The 15,557-nt window shown below is 32.2% G+C and overlaps 2 protein-coding genes across 2 annotated transcripts; one reads left to right on the top strand and one right to left on the bottom strand.

The window, feature by feature from the left end:
* The first annotated feature begins 2,521 nt into the window (after nucleotides 1-2,521).
* LOC141695248 (uncharacterized) lies at nucleotides 2,522-5,512 on the top strand. The gene is made up of 3 exons (XM_074499499.1): nucleotides 2,522-3,128; nucleotides 3,231-3,386; nucleotides 3,459-5,512. Exons 1-3 carry the CDS (start codon nucleotides 2,811-2,813, stop codon nucleotides 4,875-4,877), a joined length of 1,893 nt encoding a protein of 630 aa, XP_074355600.1. The 5' UTR covers nucleotides 2,522-2,810; the 3' UTR covers nucleotides 4,878-5,512.
* A 160-nt stretch (nucleotides 5,513-5,672) lies between these two features.
* LOC141695131 (protein RETARDED ROOT GROWTH-LIKE-like) lies at nucleotides 5,673-9,767 on the bottom strand. Its single transcript, XM_074499385.1, has 7 exons — nucleotides 9,293-9,767; nucleotides 8,190-8,301; nucleotides 7,803-7,962; nucleotides 6,853-7,001; nucleotides 6,610-6,761; nucleotides 6,261-6,375; nucleotides 5,673-6,177 (listed from the first exon to the last, which is right to left on the bottom strand). Exons 1-7 carry the CDS (start codon nucleotides 9,634-9,636, stop codon nucleotides 6,046-6,048), a joined length of 1,164 nt encoding a protein of 387 aa, XP_074355486.1. The 5' UTR covers nucleotides 9,637-9,767; the 3' UTR covers nucleotides 5,673-6,045.
* Nucleotides 9,768-15,557: the final 5,790 nt, after the last annotated feature.

Here is a 15,557-nt window from a genome sequence, read left to right on the forward strand (position 1 = left end):
TCTAGTTTCTATTATAAAACTATTTCTATTTGAACAGCTCATATATATATATATATATATATATTTATATATTTATATATTTATATATATATATATTTATATATATTGTTTGTTAAAAATAATTAATAAATTCTGTTAATAAGAGAACAATATTTTCACACTTAATATTATATAAATTAAAAATATTATATATAAAATAATAATTTTAATATTTATATATTAAATATTATATAAATATATGTATGTATGTATTAATGTGTAGATTTAGGTTTAAATATGGAGTAAATCTGACGTGGAAGATATAGCTAACGCCTACATATTTAGTGTATATATATAAACATTAAATAATAAAATAAATTTAGTTAATACTTCATTCAATACATGAAAAAAATATATATATTTGTAATATAATAATTATTACAAATAAAAATATAATAACATATAAATATAACAAAAAAAAATATTTAATAAAAAGTTATTAACATATATTATATTTTATATATATATACAGGCTTTTGGTCAAATGGAAACTGCCCTTAAAATAAAAACTAAAAACCTCCCTATTTAATGCTATGCACCCACCTCACTTTCACTTTACTGTAGCCCGACACACTCCCAAATCTCAAAATCCCACCCTAAAATTTACTCAGCCGCTATTACAGCCTTCAAACTCTACTACCTCCATCATCCCTACCGCCATCACCCCCTTTGTCTATCGACACCCCATCGATTCCCTCAAATATTCCCATTTTTTCTTTTCATTTCTCTGAACTTTCTTTTTTATTATTATCTCTCTCTTCCCTACCTTTCTCTTTTTTCCCACCTCTTCTCACACATAGTAATTATTTTATTAATAGTTATAGTTAGTAATTTCTATTTGAGATTATGGTTGTTGCCTGATGTATCTTGTATATAATATATGGTAATTTTTATAATATAAGTTGATGATTTGTGTTATACAAATCGGTGATTGTCGTCATACGATTTAGTGATTAAAGTGTAGATCTGGTGATTTATTTCATAAAATTTGGTATTTGTATTCAGATATCATGTTCAAATTTCAGATCTGGTGAGTTTATTGAAAATTGGTGGTTGTTGTTGGTAATTGTCAATAATTTTATATTTTATATATCTCCCCCTCCTATTTCACAATAATCGTTCAAAATTTCACTCGCCAACACCTTTGGGACCTGTACATTCAACTCCGATCTTCTTCATCATTTCATATTATACAAGTTAGTGATTTCTGTACTCGGCGCCTAGGCGCTGGGCTGTGGTAAAACGTCCCGACTCGGACCTAGGCGATGATTTAGGCGTTTTTCAAAAAATCGGGTCCAAAACGGGATTAGGCGGGCTAGGCGGTCAAAAATCGGTCCTAGACGGAAAATAATCAAATAAATATATATTTTTTACGTTTTTATAATTTTAATTCTTTAATTTCATAATTTCACACAATATCATGTCAATTTCTAATATAAAGTATTGGTAATTAGTAACAAGTAATCTAATATATTTATTTTCTCACTTAAAATATAAAAATAGCATATTATAATTAATTTAAAGGGGTGAATTAAAATATAGTTAATATTGTAAACTCAATAATTAGTACATAACGCATGTCAAATGTGTAGATATTATTTAATAACATTCTAATTTCTTTTTTCAAACAAATATTTGACATATTGATCATTACATAATTATAAAAATTAAAAATAATATTTATATTCTTCCGATTAATTTTCCGATTAATCGGTCCGATTAATCTCCGACTTGCCAATTAATCTCTCGAAGATATCCTCACCGTCCTGACACGCCTAGCGATTTATGGAACACTGCATTAAACAAACAAATGGCATTGTAAGATGCAAGTGCAACAATAAAAGATTCTGAACGTGCAGTACACAACTCAAAATCATTCCCATCCTCTCAAGCATACAAACAATTATAGACAATTGTTGTGTAATTGTGCTCCATCCATACTTCCATGTGTCTGGGTGCTGCCCTTTGACTTTGCCCAAACAATGCCCCTGTTAATTATTTTTATGTAAATAGGAAGTCAAATAGCTAATTAAACAATATCAAAATCACTAAAAAAAATTACCACAATATATTATTAACTTATAATTTTATAATCATTCATTTTAAAGTCTTCTTCCCGGTCTAAATTTAACCATTTAGTACTCAATAACATTAACCAGAAACTTGATATTAATATTAAGATTACCAAACTAATCACACATATAAAGAATTCATTTAACAATATAATAATTACAATTTACGGTTATTATATTTAGCTTAAACTAAAAAGTATACAAATTTATGTATATTCTCTATAATGCTAGAAAATATTAATGCATGTTTTAAACTGTCTTGCAATGCAATACATGGCTAGAGAGACCTTGTTTTTCGTTAAACAATTTTAATAATACAAGCAGCAGAGTTGTGAAAATTTCTCAAAAAGTTAGCAAATAAAATGCACATTTTCTTACAGAGCATTAGCATTAAGCATGCTTCTAACATACAATGTGCTGTAGTCCTGAAGAGAATACACGAGGAACCAAAATTTGACTATGGCAGATCTAGAAGAAGAAGCCAAGTAGGTGATGAATTAGTCAAAAATGTTGCCTTATGTTTCTAACGTATTATATCTATATACTTTACTGAAAATCAGCATTGCTTACATAATCGAAACTGCCCTATTATGCTACCAAATGTCAACGGTTACTGAACACCAATCTGCAAAATTCTTCTGATGAGATTTTTCTATTAGTATCCACATTTGACAGATTCTAAAACATTTACACACCAAGATGAAAAAATGGAACCTCTGTACAGGTATAGGTATCTCGGAAACTAAAACTGCTTCTAAGCTTCATCTTACAATCTGTGAGATTGAAGGTTTTACAATCGGAGAGATTAGAAACAAGAAGACCTTTTACATTAAAGTGCAGATAAAATGGAAAGCTAAGAAAAGTTACCTATATCGGCGAGCTAGAGATAAAGGTAACACTACAAGGCAGTGCGTCGACTCTGATGGATGTGTCCGTTGGAACGAAGGCTTTGAGCATAACTGCAACTTCAAACTGAAGGACCACAGCAGCAACTGGAAGATTGAGTTAAGGATTAAAGTAAGTACATAAACTGCAGTAACATATTTAGGTATCTTCATTAAAAACCATTTGATCATTTGCTTAGAACTTGTATGGTTATTTATAAAATAACTTTGTCAGGGACAGGATGCAGAATCAATTAGTAAACCCTCACTATTAGCCCAAGTCAGCTTAGATACTGCAGAATTTTCTGGTCTAACTGAAAGTATCGAGAAAAAACTGGAACTGCCTTTTTCGTGCTGCATCAGCGGGTCCACAGTTGAGGCCAGACTAATAGTAAGAGTAAAGCTTTTAATGAATAAAGCAATTCAATTTTCTCTGTGCTAAATTACCACAACTGAATTTCAGGTAAAACTCCGCTGCCCAGAAGACCAGCCCCAGCAAATAAATGGCAGTGTACACCCTATTTCTCCTACACAGACACTAGTATCTTTAACCTCACCTGTCAGCTTCAAGGATCAAAGAACCGACGATAAATCCATCTTATCTTCAGACTCGGAGGATGATGAACAGAGCTACAAAAGAATAATTGAAACAAACCTGCAGAATACTGGTCTAGTAGATGACAGAGTTATATACAAAAAGGATGAGAGCTGGGAAGAGAGCCATCCATTGAATTACCAGGGGACGAGCAAACCATCATTACTCCGACTTGTGTCATGGAACAGTAAAAATCATGGATCCAAAGTACCAGATCATCCCCGTGATACACCACTCTTAAACAAAGCATACGGTGAAGATGGAGGAGATGATATAGACCATGCTCGCCGCTGTCTCTTATTATCCTTAGAATCTAAAGATGGGAAAGCGAAAAACGAGTTCCAGTCATCAGAATTCATGGGCAGCGATCGCTTTGAAGTAGGCCAATGGGAGAAGAGAAAGTTTAAGAGCAGAGATGGGAAACTGGAACTTGTAACAGAGATGTTCCTAGCCTCTATTGACCAGCGGAGTGACAAAGCATCAGGTGAAGGTGCCTGCAGCGTTCTTGCTGCAGTGATTGCAGATTGGCTCCATCAGAACCCAAAATTCTTACCTCTAAAATGTCAATTTGATAAATTGATCAGAGACGGATCATTGGAGTGGAGAAATTTATGCAAAGAGGAGAGTCATAAAGAGAAGTTTTCTGATCAACACTTTGACCTTGACACAGTATTAGAAGCTCAGGTTAGACCACTGATGGTGGTGCCTGAAAAATCCTATATAGGCTTCTTTGAACTTGAGAATATGCCAAATCAGTTGGATTTCCTGCAAGGCGCAATGTCATTTGACAACATATGGCAGGAGCTCCAACAAAGTGAGTCCACTTTAGAAGAGCAAATCTATGTTGTGAGTTGGAATGACCATTTCTTCGTTCTCAAAATAGAAAAAGATGCAATTTACACGATTGACACGCTTGGAGAGAGGCTCTCAGAGGGATGCCAAAACGCATACATATTAAAGTTCAACAAAGATAGTAGAGTGTACAGTGTGCCACCAAATTCAAGCAACTTGAAGGAAGGTTCAAAATCAAGCAACTTGAAGAAAGATTCAGGAGACGAGCAATATATTGAAGCAAGCAACTCAGTAAAATCTAACAAGAGAGAAGGTCATGAACTCATAGGTGAAGGTAAGCTATGTTGCAAAGAATTCATTAAGGGGTTCCTTGCTGCTGTCCCACTTGAAGAATTGCAAGGTAATATCGAAAAGGGAGTTGGTAATAAAGATCCTCTCCGTCTCCTGCAGATCGAGTTCCAATACATGACCCCATGTCCATTAATTGCTCAATAAGGGTTCCTTGCTGCAGTCCCACCTGAAGAACTGCAAGGTATCATCAAAAAGGTCTTCTTCATCGTCTCCTGCAAATTCAGTTCCAGCAGTTGACCCCGTGTCCATTATGTCCCAATAAGCGGGGTAAGAGATCCAAAGGCAACAATACCCCCACCCCCCACCCCCCAATTTGTATATCTTTAAAACCTCATAACCAGCCATAACACAATGCACTTACTAAAATGTATTTTTCTATCAGCTACGCACTAATCGAAAATCATTTCCCATGTCAAAGAATTAGTAATGAAACAGGATTATAGTCAGTTGTGATGAGGCCATGGTGACTAAGGCTTTCCTCCTAGGTAATTCACAGCTGGAAGGATGGCTGAAGCCCAACCAGATGTTTCCTAAGATTTAACATTTAGTATTCCCACGTGAATGCATTTGCACAGTTCAATAGAACAAGATAACAGCGCATTTCAACATCAAATATCACCGGGAAAATATTTAGTAAAAATGGACCGAGGCCTCTAGAGCTAGTAGTGTTTGAGGTCGAGGGTTAGAATGAGTGTGCAATTGCGTCCAACAGGGAAGAGAATGTATCAACTGTAAACCTGTAATAACTTGCCAATTCATTGAACAGGCTTTTTCTTCAAGAGATTTTCCAAAAAAACTCCAGCATTATGACATCAGAAACTTAAATTACTAATGTTTAACATGGAAGAATAAATTGAAACAACTAAGAGATTAAACTTGCAAAATACAACTAGTGGAACATGTATTAAAGCAACACCTTTTTCAAGGTCGGTTACAGCGGATATAAAAAGCTATTTACAGCTCTTGAAACTTATTAGGAAGCATCAAAAAATGGCAGGATGAAGTTCTAATTACAAGTTCAGTAGAAGCATTTTATTTGTTACATAAGAACTGTTCAAATATACAGAAGGCATTAATAGTATACCACCACAATATAATGTTGGTAATATTCAAAGATTACTTGGGAATATAGGGAACAAGAAAGACTTTACAACCGAGTTGCATTCTGCATATTGCATATAATTAAGTCCCAAAATAAATATTTATATATGCAGCAAACCTAATATAGTAAAAAACCTAGGTTGTTCTGACTTAAAACTCACTTGTTATCTAAATCTAGAAAGAGTAGGGGTCAAAATCGAAACAAAGATTCCTACAATACGGATTTCTGGGCAATATCATATATAGATATGAGAATTTCTGTCCCTATCAGTACGATAATGAGCCACTCCAGAGAATCTGATTTCCTATTCTGAAGACTTTCTTGAAGAAAACGAATATTATGCTGCAACAAAAGAAGATTATAACCGTCACAATAACAATCAAACAATTAACAACAGTTTCACGTACAAGTAGAAAAAAACAAACCTCTACAAATTTCAGTTTAAAATCAAGACTAGCAAATCTCTGAGTTAATTCAAACTCATCTCTGAGATACTCCCAAATCTCAGCATATTTAGCATCCTTCCAGGCAATGTCAGATCTGGATGAGGGAAACAAGTTCATGTCAGCTCTAAGGCTAGTGTCTAGAGTAACTGCTTTTTGTTTCTGTTATATGGCTCCTTGAATAATTTTCATGTTCTACATTATTTATTTGTGTCAACTCCCAACTAGTAAAAGATTGGATGAGGCTGATTCTTAAATCAGCCAACATACTTACAAACAACAACAATATCTCAACACTGTCTTCTGAAAAAAAATCTTCAATAAAAGTTACCTTTCAAAAAGTCCCAGCTTAAGAATGACATCCGCCAGATTTGAGTTTGCTTTCCCCACTAGCTGAAACAATTTTTTCTTCTCCATTGCGAAGGTTCCACTTTTTTCCATACCACGATTGATATCAGTAAACTCGGCAACCATCAAATCAACCTAAAGATGATAGAGATTTGTTTCAAATAACGCAAATTGTGATAAAGCAGAATATCAAACGGCAAAAGAACTTAAGATACTTAAGATATACCTGGCGGACATAGTAATCAAGTGCAATACTCTGACCAAGAACGCTACCAACTGTACGGATTCCATCAATGTTTAAGTACTGCAGCATTATGTAATCTAGCCCACCTTGCATCCATGTATCTAAAGTTGGTTTCTCTCTCACCTCATACTCTGATATACAAAACATGTGAATTCAATCAATTAGAAGTTATGCACTGATATTAAAAATAAAAGAAAAACTAGATTCCTTGTCGAATTAACTACTTTAGTCCTGACACAATAAGTTTTGCTCGATAGGCTGAAGAAAGAGAGTAGTAAACAGAAACTGCAGATTACTTTTCTCCCACTCTGGAAGTATTAAAGCGATTTTACCTTTTGAGAAATTATATGTTGGCCTTGGGTTCCACAAGTTTGGTTGCGTAAGTGTAAAGCTTATAGAACATTTACGGTTTTACGACAAAGCAAATGCTAATGGCCAGAGAGAATTAAAAAGCATCGGAGAAAGAAAACAGAAGCTTCAAAAGACTCGGTTTACTCTTTTAACTCTACATTCTTTAATTAGAGATATTTAGCTTCTTTACAGACTATATCACCAAAAATTACACACGCGGCAAAGCCAAAAACGCGGGTAACAGGGAGGTTTAGAGAACCAATATTGTTCAAACAAAGGAATTGTAGTTTTATAGAACTCAAAACTACAAGTTAAATATAAAGTGATCACATTAAAAACAAATAATTGTAAAGCTCTTAGAATCATGTATGATATAATTGAACTAAAAGAAGGAATCTAATATTATAAATCTATAATATCAGCCTCTGTATCAAAAAGACATTGATAAAATGACAGATATGCAAAAGCAAATCAGGCTTTATACATGTCCATGGGTTAGTTTTGTATAATTTTATCATCAGGGTGTACAGTAAATAATCAACGAATATGCAAGCTTTTATGGTATGTTAAACAAATCTTACCATCCTTTCTCATTTCAGGCAGTATTCCTGAAGCATGTGTTTTCACGAGGCTTAGATAACCATCAATTTCATTATCAGGAACATTAAATAGGACAATGGATCCATATTGAAATACCACAATGTAAGAGCAGTCACTTCCACATAAACTAGAATCTGAACCCTGATACAGAGAACAAGATAATGAAGTGAACTTTATACACTCTCTGAAAATATGTTGCGACATACAAAAAACTTAATGTATGCAGTGAAAGAATTTTAAAGATTAATATGGATCAGTAAGTATTTTACATTAATCAGTTGCTGGGCACCTAAAAATCCCCATTCTTATATGATTATGCAATGAGACTGTGAAATGATAAATTCAAAAGTGTAGCAAACAGGGCTTACTTTCAATTCAGAATTAAGGTCGCCAAATCTCAAGACAACGTAATTCGTCATACGTGAAGTTGGTGGAATAAAGTTAGGTTTGTTCACTTCAATCAATCTTTTCAAATCCACACTGCAGCATATTTAACAACAACTATCAGATGGGAAAACCCTGGAGTATATAAGGCAAGAGAATAACATTAACTGAAATGTCATAACCATAAAGCAGATATATAAACTATCATACTAAGAGTGAATCGAGTGATAGGTAGCTTGCACACATTTAAATATAGACTAATCAAAAAATTATAAAAACAATTGACATGGATATCTGATTTGCCACACGTGTACCACATTCTCCTATATTGTGGAGGCGCAAACTGCCAAGGCAGTCCAAACTCCAAACCAATTGATTACAATATCAAGGAGGGCCTTTCGCAACTGTATGAATGCAGGACTGTAATCGTATGACATCTTGTCCAAACCACGATATAATGAGGTATTAGCATTATTTCAGCTGAAATTAAGGTCATAAATTTCAGCATTGGACTCTTATTGTGCTAAGGGAGTGCCTATATAACATAATATGACCAATTATAGTACATCAAAAATGTTCCAACCTAATACCACCAGCATTAAAACTACACAAATTACTATCTAAACGCCAATAGACTAATCCATCTTCTCCTATACGTTAAAAGATGATCTACTAAGTAAATGGCGATATATAATTTTCAAACAAGTAAAATACAATAATAAAATTGCGGAGTGCTCGGACACCAGATTATAAGCAACAAAAACAATATATTAACTAAAAAACCCATTGAAGACTATATACTAGAAGATCATCTACCAAGTAAATCACAGTACATATATTACAGAGCAATCAAAATGTGAATTCAAGCAACATAACATTATATCAACAAATTTATTCAGCATTTCAACATGACATTATATAAACTACATTGAGCGCTATAAACACTGCATAATTTATACACACTTGAACCTTGTATTTCTAACATCGATTAATTAATAATCCGTGACAAAATTAATAAAACTGTCCGGTTCCGAGTTAAGGTTTTACACTTTTACTGCATTATATACACCTAAAATGAAAAGGAGACCTGGTAGAGAAAAAATAAGCCCTAACAGGAATAGAAGTCTTAGCATCTTCATCTACAACGCCTCCGTCATTCGATTCCACTGTCTCTGTTACACTAGACATAAACCTCACCGGCGAATAAAATCCTCCAGCGCCGGAAACAATCACGGCTCGAAACTGAGGTAGAAACAAAGAGAATGAACCGGTATTGAGCGGTGATGACGGTGACGGCATAGTCGGTGGCCGGAAAATAGGTCCGGTAGGGTTTGAGAGAGTGAAAAGTGATCGGAGTAACGACGGTGACGACGGAGATGAGAGAGAGAAGAGACGGAGAGATTTTAGCTTTAACGGCAGTTTCGTCGCCATTGTTTTAGCTTGACGACGGTAGGGTTTTGCTCTCTCTCTAATGGCGGATTGAAGAGAGAGTCTGTGTTGAAGTAGGTTGTCTTCAAATTGGAAGTTTTAAAAATTTTGGAATCTTGTTCTCAAAAATACGATTATCCATGATTACAAATTTACAATGATTTAGTTAAAACTAGGACTTTTTGTTCGCCTAGCCGCGCTTCAAATATCTTTAATTTTGAATTTTTTTTCTTGAAATTTATAATTTTTATAATATAAACGGTTATCTTTTAGTTTTATTTAATTCATTTATTACAGTTATTTAAGTTCCGTTTATTTTAAAATATAAAATTGATATTATAGTTTAACGTTAAATCTCAGTATTTTATTTTATTTTTTTTCTCTCATATTTTAACCAATTAAAAGTTTCTTAACTCATATTTTAACATTTCTCTTTTACATTTTTAGTAGTCAATATTTTAATAATTTGTGCAACAAAACTGAGTAAATATTTTTTTTAATTAAATACTTTTTAAAAAAATCCAGTAAATATTACAGATACAATTTATTGCAATATTTTATTTTAAAATCAAAATAATACAAAAACCGACTTATATTAAAACATAATATATAACACTATTTTGTAAAAATCATTTTTTAAAAATTATAAAAAATGAGAAAATATCAAAAGAATTATAAAACCCAAACAACCCAAATAAGTTTATGGGATATGTTAAACTATTGTCTTAAAAGAAGCCCACATAAAATCAAAGTCTTGTCTTAAAATAAGCCCAGATAAGAAAACTATCGTGACTTTGGGATTCTCAACTTCTTCAAGCAAAAAGTAACTTCTTTTCACCAAGGAGACAGCACTCTCGGTAGAATCAAACTATTTCTCTACAATGGAGGTATGAATCGATTATTTGTTTATAGTTTATCTTGCTTTCATACAGTATATATATGCAATGGAACCATGAATAAGTGTTAGAACTTGAGATTATATTGCTTGATTAATAGAGTTTTAAATAGAGATGCACAAAAGCCCGGGCCCGAAAATCTGGCCAGGCCCGATCCAATCAAAGCCCGGTCAAGCCCGGCCCCGTCAAAACCCGTCCAGAATCTGGCCCGGGCTTCGGACCTCGACGGGCCCTATATTTTTAGGCAAAGCCCGGCCCGGCTCGGTTAAAAGCCCAGGCTTCGGCCCGGCCCGGCCCGATTAAAAGCCCAAAAAAGCCCGGTTATAATCTGATTATTCTAATATATTTTCTTATATATTTATAAATTCACATTTACTATAAATATAAATAATACTTTAAACACATATATATTTACATATTTGTGATTATTAATATTATTTATAAATTTTGTTGCATAAATAATGAAAGAAGATATAATAAATACACTATATATATTTGGATATCATTTTTATCATAACAATGATAAAACATATTATTCTATAAACATGTTTATTTTTTGCCGAACTTAAATGTTTTCAACGAAGTAATATTTTCATAAAGTATTTCATGTAAACTAATACATTTTTACGATGATCTAGTTGCTAACATATATATTCTTCGGAATCTCTACTAAACCTAGAAAAAAGTCCGGCCCGATCCGATCCGGCCAGAAAAAAAGCCCGGTTAGGCCCGCCTCGAGGGCCCAAACGGGCTCTAACATTTTTGGAAAGCCCGGCCGGCCCGGTCAAAGTCAAAGCCCGAAAAGCTCGGCCCGGTCAAAGCCCGGGCTTTTTAAGGCCCGGTCAAATCCCGGCCCGGTGGGCCTTTTGTGCAACTCTAGTTTTAAAGTATACACACCTTAACTTAATCGATTAATGTTATATAGAATTTAAGAACATTACTTGCTCAAATTCATGTAATTCTCAAGTTTTGTATCCTATACATGTAGTGTTCTTGTAAAATCTTTGATTTGTATCTCATGCATGTAATAGCTAAGTAAAATAACGTGCTTTATATTGATTGGAACAAATTTATTTTGTAATTACAGATGAAGAAATGATCCAGTTCTAGAGCGAAGAATGTCAAATTTAATTTAGGTAAAAACTTAACCTAGAATGTATATACTGCATTTATTTAGGTACATTAACATAATACCAACTGTACAGATAATGAAGAGAGTATATGTAGCTTTCTGGCAGCAAATGTAGAAGTCTTTGATTTTGGGCACTTTGTAAGTATATATTTTACAGTGTTAATTTATATAGTGTCAAATTTATGTTTATTTTTAAATGTATTTGATTTAATGGTACTTGATCAGTGAGTGCCAGAGGATTTTAAAAGTGTTTGTGATGGAAGAATTCCAACTGGCTTGAAGATATATTGTAAAACACATAAATGGCGTGCTCGATATGATTCAGAAATCGGAAAAATATGTGGTCTTGCTCGCTTTATGGAGTTTTATGGAATTACGATATATAATCTTGTTTTATTTGATTATCATGGAGATGGGGTCTTTAATGTCAAGATATATAAGGAAGCGGAAATTGAGATAAACTACCCGACGATAGAACCAAATGAGTGGATGTTAAATAAACCAGAATGGAAAGACGAAGAATTCATGGTTGTCTATGGAAACATTCAGTTTCAGAAATCTGTTGCTATGTTAGTTTATGATGGTTTCCTGAATAAAACTGAAGCTTACGGTATTAGCATAAATAGTGCAGACTTGCAAGGTGATGGGATTAATCTGGTAAGATTTATTTGCATTTTTTTCCATATCAGGTCGCATTCATACTTTAATACCAGTGTGTATATGCTGGATACCTGAACAAATTTTTGCATATATGACAGACAATGAAGTCAGGAATAGAGAATTTCTACAAAAACTTTAAACATGGAAACTTTGTCAGTCTGAGGTTCACCACTAAGGAATGGAAATGTGAGGTGGAGAGGGTTGGAGGCCATTGCAGATTTGGGAAAGGCTGGTCTGATTTTGTATCAGACACATGACTTGGAATTGATGATTCTATAGTGATGTACATGATGCATAATGATATAGAAAATGTGAACAATGCGAATGTTTGCATCTATAAACATGATGTTTATGAGAAAGATCTTGATAGAGGTATTTGATAAATTAACTACTTTAAATTCTATATTTAAATTGATTCAATTACGGATATTCTACAATATTACAAACTTATAAATTATTTTAGTTTTTGTGGCAGAAAACTTGTTTGCGCCAAAATCATTTCTGAAAATCGTCTCTAAAGATACTCTGGCATGTGGAGGTTTTGTAAGTAGATTTTTATGTGATTTAATCGAAAAGGCTGTATATATAATAGAGTATATATGTTTGTGTGTTTGTTTTGTGTTTGTATTTTTAAGTGTAATATGTAAACATTGCATTGTTTATTGTTTTTTCCAAGGTTGTACCAAGTTTGGTGTGGTACAAATACAGTGAAAAGCTCATGAAAATAATGAAAATCTCGCTTGAAGGGCATGAATCTTTCGTTTCATACAACTCGAAAAATGGATATTTTAACAGCCTTGGATATGTGTTAAGGATATTTTATTTGTGCGAAAGAGATACACTTTTATTTACAATGGATGATAGTGATATCATTTCAGCAAGAATATTTCAGGAAGATGGATTAGAGATTGATTATTTGAAAAGACGTATTAGAGGAAAACAGATGATTGGAAAAGTTTGGTTTCTACATGTTCATTTGGATTCAGGTGAAGGTATGTCACTTATCAATGTCTTAAAATCTTTATGATTTTAAATTTATACTTATTTGACATATGTTTCTTAATTACATATTTTATAGATATGGAGATTGAACATAAATTTGATGATGGAGAAAAAGGAAAAGGTCTTTTAATGGAAGAAACAGATGAGATCAATCCATTGCAGGAATTTTATAGTTGGTTGCCACTAATAAAGGATGCAAATATTCCTAAAACAAATTTGAAATTGAAGCAGAAGGAGAAGATGGTATGTAATCATATCAATTCATATTAGAGTAAAATACAAAATGTGTACCTGAACTTTAACAAAAATGTGAAGTGTGTACCTGATTTTCAAGAAATGCAAAGTGTGTACTCCAAGTTTGAGAAATGCTTCAAGTTGTGTATCTCCGTTAATTGACTACTAACGGCGTAAGGGAAAATGTGGAAAAAAAATATAACTTGATTGTGTCTTAATGTCTCATGTTACAAGGCCTGATTTAGTAAATGAAGGAATGTATTACTGTACTGTTTTATAATAAGTACGGAATAACCAAAGTTATTAAAAAATTATATAGTTACAAACAAAAAATATTAATTTATAAAAGATAAAGCTTAAAATAATTACATATCATACAAAAGAAGTAATAGTAAATAATTTAAACTAAATGATGAAATAATAAGTAAATGAATTAGTTAAAAATAAATGAAAAAACATGGACAACGTCAAATACAAAGTTGCAATCTCAACCAATATATAAGAATCCCACCTCCTTTTTTAATTGTCACATTTATAAAAAATACACAAGCTTTATTAATTCATATTATTTTCAATAATATTTTTTTAATTAATTGATCAAATATTAATAAAATGTGATCAAGATTTGATCAATTTAACCGCAGAAAAGTCAGATGTAACAACTTAAAAGGGACGGGGGGTATATATTTGTTTTAAAATCAAATATAAAGTATTAAAATGCACCACATAGTAAGACCTAATTTAAGGTACATAACCTATTAAATTATAACTTATATCCCCTCCGTCTCACCGGATTCTTTACATATTTTTTCCTCATACTTGACACGCATTTTAAGGCTATTATAAAATATAGTTGTATAATTTATTTTTAGAATATTATTTTTCTGTATAAAAGTTTAAACATTATATTTTTATTTAAAAGAAGAAATATTTAAAATTATTTAGGGAATCATGTTTTACAGGAGTCTTAAAATGCATGTCGATTCCCTGTCCCCCAATGTAAACAACCCAGTGGGACAGAGGGAGTAACTTTTAAAGTGATAACTCTTAATTTTATTTTCTAAATATATATTTTGCAATTATATTTTTTAAAAAAGATCATTATAAGACTAAATTTTAAGATGGAATGAATATTCACTTAAACTTATTATTGACAAACTAATAAAAGGATAACATGCATGTATGCTTAAATTTTAATTTGAGTGAGTTCTAAATGTATATAAGAAATATTATTTTTGAAAATTTAACCTTTCTGAAAAAAGTATACTTATTAAATTTTTTTAATCACAAAAAATACGAATTATATAGAGAAACACACTCAAATTCTTGAAATTAGCTGTAAACAAAAGCAAATGAACAGGTACAAGTATGAATAATTATGTATCAAAATTAAAAATACTACTAATATATTTTTCATGTAAATTTTGGTCGATTAATTTTAAATTCCAACACATGTACTATAAAAAAATATGTAAAACAAGTATAAAGCTTGAATAGGTAAAATAGGCTGAATCTCATGACTCAGACTTGATGTATCAACGGACGGAAAACTAATGGAACTAACGGCAGTTAGTGAAAGTATACAAAATGCAGCATTATCAAAAATTGAAGTACACAAATTGCATTTCTCAAAAGTCAGGTACACACTCTGCAGAAAAGGTAAATTTTAGGTACACATTATGCATTTTACTCTTCATATTAATAGAATCAAGTTAAATGGTTTTTTAAATTTAAAAATAATTATCTTCTGTTCTTGTCATTATTAGGTGGATATTTCTGTATCCAAGCTTCCAGAGTTTATTGTAATTCTTAAATCCGGTAACTATGTACAAAATGTAGTGGTAAGTTTTTTATTTAATATTGTACAAATTTAACCTATTAATTTTGCTACAATCTATAGATTGCTGCAAGTATGGTTTACTAATGAGTTTTTTAAAATTTAACTGATTAATACAGAAATTACCAGAGAGGTTGGCTACAATATTTGCAAGCGTGATGCC

This window comes from Apium graveolens, chromosome 11 (genome assembly GCF_009905375.1).
Source record: "Apium graveolens cultivar Ventura chromosome 11, ASM990537v1, whole genome shotgun sequence".
Classification (NCBI taxonomy): Eukaryota; Viridiplantae; Streptophyta; class Magnoliopsida; order Apiales; family Apiaceae; genus Apium; species Apium graveolens.

Coding starts and splice junctions, on each gene's coding strand:
- LOC141695248 (XM_074499499.1), top strand. CDS start 2,811: ATGAAAAAATGGAACCTCTGTACAGGTATAGGTATCTCGGAAACTAAA. Junction 3,129..3,230: donor AGATTGAGTTAAGGATTAAA/GTAAGTACATAA, acceptor TAACTTTGTCAG/GGACAGGATGCAGAATCAAT. Junction 3,387..3,458: donor CAGTTGAGGCCAGACTAATA/GTAAGAGTAAAG, acceptor ACTGAATTTCAG/GTAAAACTCCGCTGCCCAGA.
- LOC141695131 (XM_074499385.1), bottom strand. CDS start 9,636: ATGGCGACGAAACTGCCGTTAAAGCTAAAATCTCTCCGTCTCTTCTCT. Junction 8,302..9,292: donor GCTTATTTTTTCTCTACCAG/GTCTCCTTTTCA, acceptor AATATGCTGCAG/TGTGGATTTGAAAAGATTGA. Junction 7,963..8,189: donor ACCTTAATTCTGAATTGAAA/GTAAGCCCTGTT, acceptor TCTCTGTATCAG/GGTTCAGATTCTAGTTTATG.